Here is a 10,011-nt window from a genome sequence, read left to right on the forward strand (position 1 = left end):
CATTTGTATCAGGTCAATTAAACATGGGCATAGTAACAATATTTTTATACTACATTTATCCATTTTAAATACACTAACCTCACTCCTTTGTAACAACTAAGGCAAAAATAGAAAATCTTTTCAGGACCCCACCTTGATGTTTCGGGACCTCACTTTGGGTCCCGACCCCAACTTTGGGAAACACTGCCTTAGATGATTTTGGGTAGATTGGCACTTAATAAATCATTAAATAAATAATAACTTCATAGAGACGAGTTCAGCATCACATACAACATCAATTGTAGAATTGTTTCTTTACAAATGCAAATAATTATTTTAAAGAGATATTGTTGCAGGCTTCAAAGATGTTTTCACACATTTGTAATTTACCTGCTCTTTCATGTTTACTATCACATTATTGTGTATTAAAGTTTTTTAAGCCTTTCTTTTTACGAAAACATTTCATATTTGTATTAAAGCTCCTTTGAAACAATAACAAGACCCTGCTATGTGAAAAAAAATCAGCCAGGAAGTGGTTCTTGGTGAGGTATTTAAGTGTAAAACTGCTAGAAAAGCGCCCTGGTTATGTGTAACAGAGCATAAAAAAAGCGTGTTATAGTGTAACACAGTGGGATAGAAGGTGACAGAATGTAATAAAGTGTGGCAGAGTACAATAGAGTGTCATAGAGGATGATAGGGAGAGGATAAAGCTTGATAAAGTGTGATATAGCCTGATAGAGCAAGATAGAGCATCATAAAGTGTAACAATAGAGTGTGATATAGCATATTATAATGTGTTAAAGTGCAAAAGAGTGACAGAGMAGTGTAGAGCATCATAGAGCCTGGGAAAGCATGATAGAGCGTATTAAAGTGTGATAAAACATGACTGGTTGTGATATACAGTAGAGTTTTATAGAGCCTGATAGAGCATCAGTTATTATTGATAAGACAACATCATGGTCCTCATGTATACTGTTTATATGATTGTGACTAAACTGAGTAAAGGTACTGAGATGATTCAGTGTATAGTATATATAATATAATAATAGTAATGCCCATTTTATGTCCTTTGAAGCGAGAAAGTTGGAGTCTTTGATTTTGTGTCGTCTACATTACTGCCCAACTGTTTGATCTAAAGAAAAAACAAAAAATGCAGACTGGGTGTAATTTTAGAACCGATGTAAACTGTGTGTATCAAAGTTTATCATAATTGGTTGGTTGGGAAAGACAGGTGAGCTGCCTTCTTTCATTATTGCACAGAATTTTGACTCTTCTTAATCCTTTTGGTTTTTTGTCTTAGTTGTTGCCAACCTGAGGCAGACACAGTTTTGGTACCAAGTGCACTTCTGCTGGTACCTTTGTTTTACCTCTGTGTAGAACTGATGCACTTAAGGCATACAGTTACATACAAAACCATTATATATTGGGATAAGTTCTGACTTATTATAACAAATATACACAGTCATATTAGAGTGAAAGATTATTTGGTCTTGGGTGAAATGTCATTTGAGTGTTTCTTATTTTGTCTGTTTTGAAGGTTTTTTTAGTTTAGTTTTGTTTGTTTAAGTGTTGAAGTTGGTTATCTTTGTTTACGGGTGTTTGTACAGGTTATTGCTTTGTGGTTGTGTTGATTCATTGTGTTTTCTTGGACTCCAGGAAGAGTATCCTCTGCTGAGGCAGAGCCTAATGGGGATTCTAACTAAAAAATAATAATAAAGAGAATAATAGTGCATGATAAAGTGCAACAAAGGGTGATATAAAGTTATCCTCTAAGCATTTCTTTACATTTGCTCAGAAATAAAGACTCCAAGCGTACCTGCAGTACTTCTTCTGGGAGGTTTTTCAGTCCTTTGGGCTGCAGAATGGCCAGGTGAAGGAAGTTACATCCACATTTGTCTTTCACACTAACACTGGCTCCTTAAACAGACACAAGCATATGCTTACAAGCTGCTCACAAATGACCTCAGTTCTCCCGGTCGAGATCGCACAGCTTTGGGTCTCACCTCTCGACAGCAGCAGAGCTACAGTTTTCCATGCTCCACAGCTGGTCGCCAGCAGTAAGGGAGTGTTTCCTTTACAATCAGTGCTGTTCAGGTCTGCGCCCTGCAGAGAACAGGCACAGAAAACTAAAATGACTTCATCCATTTTGACACACTTGCAGCGGTGTACAAGCTCTGCAAAAATAAATATATTTGTTGGTTGTAAGTTTTTTTTACACTTGAGTTCTGTAAGATGACATTAGCCAGAGTGTGCGTGAAAACCTTCTCTAAAGCAAGAGTTGTTTCACATCCTTCGAACTGGAATTCTATGGAAATGCCATGAACCTTTATGGCTCCTCAAACATCCTCCAATTAGAAAAATTAAGTTCATCTTTAGTGAACTATTCCATGCAGGACCAACACAGAAGGTCATTGCTGCTGCCTAAAATGCACAAAAAACACCTAAAAACAAAGTAAATCTATTCAAATATTTGTCAAATTCTAGCAAAATCGTGTCTTGAATGAACTACTAAAGTATTTTTGATATAAAASGTGTTTTAAGATGGCAGCAATCTGCCTTACTTTGACAAGCCTTTCACTAGTCATTCAGGTCCAAATTCAGTTTTTCTCCAATTTGAGACAATTCAAAGAGCTATCTACTGCAGGTAAGATGTTAGTTRTTTATAATCTCTTCATAAACCCAATTTAAATAGATAAGATCCCATTATTAGTTGATTGAGGTTATGAAGAAGTAGCCTAATAATTGAAGGTGTGTGTGGGAATGCAAAAGAAAGAAATCCCACCATGTCCCCTCGCGGGCTCCATACACTCCTAATAATGTTCGTTTTAATGGTGTTCGTGCAAATATGACCTCAAGAGATGATCACATTACATGTGTTGAAAAGAAAAAAATCTTACACATTAAAATGTGAGTGAACATTAAGTGCAAATTTTACTTTTTTTTTTACAGGATTCACACATTTAAAAGGGTCAGCTGGTCACAGAGAAATAAAAAAAAAACATAACTCTATCGGGGGAAAAAGTTTTCCTGGACAAAAAAAAGTCCTCTAATTTCTAAAACTTAATCAGGAGTTCTTCAGGCTTTCTGAAAGTCTTATAAAGTTTTCTCTGGGCTTTGCTCTTTTATAAACTGTCACAGAACTATATTTTATCTAATTATTTAAGCAACTAAAACTTTGTTCACAGAGAAGTACCGAGAAGTTTTTGTATTAATATGAATAAATCAACAAAGAGCAGCTGTTTGTGCAATCATGTTTTAAATGATTGGGAGGTGGCTCAGTGTGTATGCGCATTAAAACCTAAATATCCTGCTTAATTAAAATTATTTAATAATCTTTCATAATGACATAACGCTGATTCATTTCTCCTCTTGAAGCCGCTGCTTGATGGCCTCATTATGTGGTTTCAGATTAAAACAAGCTGATGTTTACATCCTGTTGCACTGTTTGCTAACCGAATGAGTTCATGTTAAATACACTCATCTCATTTCAAACAATTAACTTCTGGTTAAACAACCTGCATGTGCAACAGATGGTGACAGATGTGCTGCAAGCCGTGGTCATCACCTTGAACATTTACAGAGACAGTGTGTGTTTAAAATGGCAAATATTGTGCAATGATAAAAATAGGGTTGTGTACAGATCATCTGATTATACTTTACTTAATTAAATCCAATGAACGATAAAAACAAAAAGAGGCAGTGGTGCCAAAACCTGCTCGAATGATCTTAAGAAGTGTTAAAACCTAAAATTATGTACTTTTCTTGTTAATATTCAGTAAAAATCCAAGGTTAAAAGCACAGCTCCTGATTTTGCAGCATGTTCATGAGTATTTGTAATGTTTTATATTTACCAGGGAAATGAGGAACTCAGCCAGCTCTGCGTGGTCAAATACTGTAGCCCTGCAAAAGTAAACACAGTTGCCGTAAACCAACACACGCACTGACAGCCAAAGTCGTCCATGTCATGGTTGTCAGAAAAAGCAAAGAGTTTGTTCTAGTTTTGCKTTGTCAGAGTAAGATAACCTGATTTTCTTTTGTTGTTTGATGCTTTGATCTTCTGTAATGCAGCGGTTCTACTAAATGGCCCACATTAATCATACAGTCTTAGCAGCATGATGATGTTTTTTTTTTTATTTCTACAATTGAAGGATTGAAAAATACTGAATCAGGATGTCTAACCTGTGTGTGGCTGGTGTAGCAGTGGTTCACAATCTGTTTTCCTCAAAGCTTCCTTTTCGTATTTTTAAACCAAACTGAGTCATCAACCTTTATCTCTTCATCAAAATAATAAAATATTAAAGTGATAAGTTACAAACTTTTATTTGTAGAAGGAAAAAAGAAGAAGAACCGAGTTATTTGAAGTTTTTATTATTCAAACGACTTGTTTTGGTGATTATATTGCACTGCCTGGCCAAAAATAAGTTGCCACCAAAAAAAGAGGTCACACACTCGAATATTTTGTTGAACCGCCTTTAGCTTTGATTATGGGATGCATTAGCAGTGGCATTGTTTGGATAAGCTTCCTAGACCTGAGCAACTGCAGCCACCCAAGATAGCTCTGCCCCCGCAGGCTTGTACAGTGGGCTCAAGGTATGATGGGTGCATCCTCGAAGACGATGGGTCCCCACTGTCCTTCCTGATTTTAATAATGGTTTGGACACTTCTTAACCCAATTTTAGTAGTTACTGCAATCTTCTTAGATGTTTTCTCTGCTAGACGCCAATGATTTGACCCGTCTCCAGCAGACTGACATCTTTTCCATGACTACGGGATGTGTCTTTCAATATGGTTGTTTAAGAAATGAGAAGCAACTCATTTCACCAGTTGGGGTTAAATTAACAAGAATAAGAAATAGAATTAAAAAATTCAGCCAAACACGGGAGGCGTTTTACAAATCTAACCATTGGGGAAGAACTGGAGCGTCTGAAAACCTTGGTCTGGAAACTCTGCAAGTTAAATGAGCAAATTAGTCACTGAGAAAAGGTTGCAGAGAATCAGGTCTTGAAATAAAGCCTCTAATTTTTCGCATACAGGGGAACCACTGACAGGTTGGTGAGGGGTCATGTCATGGACCCTGTGATGTCCGCGGTTCAGACCTGGGGTCTTTCTGTGTGGAGTTTGCACGTTCTCCTCGTGCTTGCGTGGGTTTTCTCTGGGTACTCCGGTTTCGCCCACCCCACAAAAACATGTACAATAGGTTGCCTTCAGGCCCAGGCCTCCCTTGAAAAAAACATCTGAGATCTCAACGGGACTTGCCAGGTTGCAATAACGGTGACTAAATTAATTAATTATTTAATTAATTAATTAATTAATTATCATCACTGTTCACTCTAGGAGCGTGGGAACAGGATCCTTGTGTTGTGAATGAATGGTTGGACCAGGAGGAGACATGGACCGTGGGACAGCCAAGAGTCGTACAAGATGGCGGAAATAGCAAAACAAAAACAGAGGGAAAACTTATCTCGGAGTACAGAATCCAGAAACRAGGTTGGCGGCCAGGAGTCAGAGGCAGGCGTCGAAGCAGGCAAGGGCGAGGCAAGAGGCTGGGGTCCAGAATCCAGAAACGAGGTCAGAACGAGTACAACAAAAGGAGGCATGGAAATAGCGCTGGATTTCTACTGGGCTAAGCTTTTGGAAAATCTGGTGCTGGCTGTGGAGCAGAATGGTTCTTAAATACTGGAGGTGACAGGTGAGTGGAATGAACTTGATTACTGTGGATTCAGGAAAAAGGCGTGTTGAGGATAATCACCCATGTAGGAATTATTTGAAAAATCAAATCAAAATCAATCCAATACAAGGCTTGAACCTATTTGCTTATTTAAATTCAGGTGGTGACATTTTTTTATTTTGGGCCAAGCAGTGTACACACCAGGGCTATTCAACTGGCGGCCCGCAAGCCACATCCGGCCCGTGTGTGACCAAAGTTTGGCCCACCAATTAGTTCGTTCATCTCTGAAACCCAAACCTCCAGTTTTCTACTTTGAGTTCTTTTAGTTAAACATAGACATGTTTGTACAGAAACATCAGAATATTGGCTAGAAGCTGGTAAAAACATTTTTATTAATATCTAAGACAGTTAAAACTACAAGCAGTTGAAGATAAAACTATGAAAGTGAAAATAAAATTGGTTAAAAAATTTGGCAGGTCAGAGATGTCAAAATATTATTTATGTTAAATATGAGGCATTACGTGTTCTTTTAGTTTTTGATTTTTTTTATTATCACTACTTTTATAGGGTTCTCTATGTTGTATTCATGATTAAATGCAGCAAAATAAACTATTTCAAAGGTAGCAGATGTTTTTAACACTTGATTTATTTACATGATAACTTTAATTGCTGGATGTTCGGCCCCTGAGCTGTTGACCTGGAGTAACTGTGGCCCCCGGAGAAATTTAGTTGAATAGCCCTTGTATATAAAAACAATAAATTGATATTTTCACAACCTCTGAGCAGACAAGGTTATGCCCCGTGTGTGATTATGTGTGTTTTCTGGTGCCCCCTCGTGTTGGGAACAACTTAAATGGCGCATAGCTGTTGCGTTAGATCTCAAGGATTAGGTGCCACACCCGATTTTAGACTATTCAATATCTTATAGCTCAATATTTCTGTGTTAGCAAAGTAAATATCAAAATTTTCTCCTGACCTTTGCTTCTGTCTGTGCAATACAAAGAACATTTGCTTTTGTGCCTATAATCGAACAAAAAACGGTCTTCGTTAGCTTTTCCCCATAATAAATAATTTATTTTAATTTGATTTAGTAGATTATCTGTGACCACACTAAAGGTCGGTGCCATTGTCTTTCGAGGGAACCCACCTGTGCAGAGGGGTCTGACAAGCTCCGTCAGTGAGATTGATGACGTCCTCGACTTGATCAACGGTGGAGAGCATCAGTTTGACCACCTCGATGGCCCCCTGAGTGCAGGCCAAGTGAAGAGGCGTGCACCGATCGTTCTGCGTTGCAAAGCATCGACACATTGTGCGTTAGCAGGGACGGAACATGAATAGATCAGATTTACACAAACAGGCGCAGTAACAGAGAAAGATTAAAGGAGCGGAACGAAAGCACAAATGCAGGAATTGTCACTCAAACGAGTGCATCGCGTACTCGCCCCCAAACAAACACGTTGTGCAGTCTGCAGCGTAACGTTCGAGCGGAGGCTCCTCCAGACTTGCTGCCTGGTCGTGGGGGCCGTAACACAAGCTTCTAATGAGATAACCACGATTGGCAGGGAATGGGGGCGGTGGATAGGGAGAGGGTGGGGATGTCACTGATTGCCCCCACTCCGCTCTCCGGTGTAAGTGGAGGTAATTTGTATCAATTTAACCAACTGAAGCCATTACTGTGCTTGCTGTTCCTGCTGTAGCTCTGGCCCCCAGCCCAGTGCCAGACATGACAAACACTCCCAGATGGGTGGGATGAGAACGACGCGTTCGGGCAGCAGAAAGACTCGGACGCGCTGCCAGACACGATGCCCCACAGGTGTAGGCAAATGGGCTTCAAAAACACAAACAAACTCTTTAAAAATAACAATGTAAATCTGGCGAAGCGACGGTGGACAAATGGAGGATGAATCGGAACGTTTGCGGTCTGCACGTTGATGGTTGCTTCACGCTGTGTAAAAGCTGTGGCTATAACCAAATGAGCGTCTGGCTCTGTAATCGATYGTTTAAATGTTTATGGAAAGTGTGATCTGCTGCAGGCGACTGTAGATATTTACATGCTCGATTCTGYGGCGGGAGTACCTGTTGCTGATCTATTTTGGCCCCAGTGGCGATGCAGAGGCGGATGGTCTCGAAATTCCCGCCACGTACGGCCAGATGGAGAGGGCTGCTGTTGGACTTGTCCACACAGTTGATGTGTGTCACAGCAGCGTGGCCGTGTTCCTCTCCTGCCAGCAGCACACAAGTTAGTGTTAGTCTTATTGTTTTTAATGCAGTGCTTGAGATAAGTGACATTCATAAGACTGATTCCTRTAAACGTCTCCTCCTTTGAACATGATGTTTGTTGGGTGTGTTCATATGTGTGTCCATTAATAAAATATCTGATGAAGTGAAACGTGCAGAAACGAATCACTGGATGCTCATCTACAACTGATTAACTTTTGGAATCAATCAAATAGACCATTACATAGTTAGAAACCTGCATGTTCATAGTAAAGCCTAGCTTTTCCAGGTCACAGGTCAACTGGAGTAAAAGTTGAGGTTGATATCTATAAAAACGCTACTGGAATTATGTAAACTCAATAAGCTCAAAAAGCATGTTTGGATATTTATGAAAAATCACATCTTTGATCCTTAAGGAAAGTTTAACAGAAATCAGATTAGAGCAAATACATCCAGTTGGTACAACGGCATAAATTTATCTGTTGAATTTGTGCAATTACAATTGCAACTTCAACTTTTTAAACCTTCTCTAAACATGAGGTTGGCCCGCTTCATACATGCGCATTTGTCATCATTCCCAACTATGAAATGATCTATTTAAGAGCCAACTGATCTCKAAAACCACAAAAAATGTTTATCACTCAGTCAGTTGGACAGATATTTGGCTATAATTGGATGTGGTAGTAGCTGAGACTCATTCACCTTTGGGCTTTGGACACAACATTATTATAACGGTTTGATCGAAATAAATTAATCATAAGATAATCTCAGTCTAAAACTCACATAAAAATCTAGACTTTTAAGTTTGTTTGAATTTTAGAGGAAGCAATGAATAATTGTGACTAAACTGAGCCAATGATCTAAACAAACCAAAGCTGTTGTATTCTCATGTTTAGCAACCACAGAAACGTTATAAATATTTAAAGTTTAAATAAACTTGCTTCAACAACCCCAAAATGTACCAAGAAAACCTTCTAATAACAAGTTGTTGTTTTTTTTGCTTTAAAACATCTCCTGGGGTGAAGCTGAGCTCTAAGCTTAATTTGCTGTTTGGCCTTCGAAGACATTCTCAGCACTTTTTTTACATTTTTTTTYAATAATAGCTCATTCCCTTTGTCATACCTGCCTTCAGAATGACTTCCATGGCTTTCTTTGCACCTGCGAAGGCAGCAGCGTGCATGGCAAAATGGCCGAGCTTGTTCTGCTGGCACAGCTTGGCTCCATGTTTAATCTTTGACCAGATGGAGGAGGCGTGAGGAGAAAGACAAACAGATAAACAATTTAAAACCAACTGGTCTGTTAGACATCTGTTCAGAAAGGAAACAAAAGCAAACAGAACTAAACTTGGTACGGACCAAGATGCTTAAAGCCTCGCAGTTGTTGATGGAACAGGCCAGGATCAGCGGGGTGTTTCCAAGGTCTCCCTGTAGGTTGCGGTCTGTCGTGTTGTAGGACACAAGAAGCTGCGGGGCACACAAAKGAAACCGTGTGAATATCATCCCATCCATCTTCTAACGAAGTCTCCTTCTGATATATCTGCAGAGTGTCCTTTAGTCTGGGAAGTAATGGTAAATGTTGAACTATTAACACAACCTTTGTTTTTTTCACATGGAGTGTTCAGTCATCAGGCTTTTCACAGTTAATGAAAATATTTAAATTTGAATGTGACCATAACTTTTCTTGTTTATATTTGTTTTAAATGAGCACCTCTATCACTTTTAAATTCTTCTTTTTTGACATTGAAATAATTCATTTGGGGTCTATATAAAGTGGAACTGCAATGCTTTGGTCTGAATTCCTCATTGTAACTCCACAATCTCCTCTTTCACCACTTTTCTGAGGTGTGTCTCTGATCAACTCAATTTGAGGCTGTCTCTTTAAATCCAAACGAGGCACTTCACACCCCGCCCCCCTCTAGCTGCCAGAGGGGTTTATTCCAGTTTGATTAAGGGGCTTACGGCAATATAGCTGTGCAGAAACTTTTTTATTTGCAATTTAATTAAAAGATGTCAACATGGGACGACTTATCCATCCAACCTTACATAATGGAGCCAAAAAAAGTGGGCTTTTGCACGATCTGTCTTTACAGTAGAGCTCTGTTGTAGACTTTAATTTTTTTTTAATTTTTGAAGATTTATTTCATTCGG

General features: G+C 39.0%; 1 protein-coding gene across 1 annotated transcript in view; it reads right to left on the reverse strand.

The window, feature by feature from the left end:
- Positions 1–10,011, reverse strand: part of trpa1b (transient receptor potential cation channel, subfamily A, member 1b) — a 40,068-nt gene that overhangs the window by 24,971 nt on the left and 5,086 nt on the right. The window contains exons 5-11 of the mRNA XM_014002326.1: positions 9,220–9,327; positions 8,987–9,095; positions 7,724–7,869; positions 6,795–6,931; positions 3,831–3,879; positions 1,983–2,082; positions 1,796–1,896 (exon numbers count right to left, since the gene is read on the reverse strand). Coding sequence (XP_013857780.1) covers positions 1,796–1,896; positions 1,983–2,082; positions 3,831–3,879; positions 6,795–6,931; positions 7,724–7,869; positions 8,987–9,095; positions 9,220–9,327 — 750 coding nt within the window. The remainder of the gene's footprint in view (positions 1–1,795; positions 1,897–1,982; positions 2,083–3,830; positions 3,880–6,794; positions 6,932–7,723; positions 7,870–8,986; positions 9,096–9,219; positions 9,328–10,011) is intronic.

The sequence above is a fragment of the Austrofundulus limnaeus genome, unplaced genomic scaffold, assembly GCF_001266775.1.
Source record: "Austrofundulus limnaeus strain Quisiro unplaced genomic scaffold, Austrofundulus_limnaeus-1.0 Scaffold12, whole genome shotgun sequence".
In the NCBI taxonomy this organism is placed as follows: Eukaryota; Metazoa; Chordata; class Actinopteri; order Cyprinodontiformes; family Rivulidae; genus Austrofundulus; species Austrofundulus limnaeus.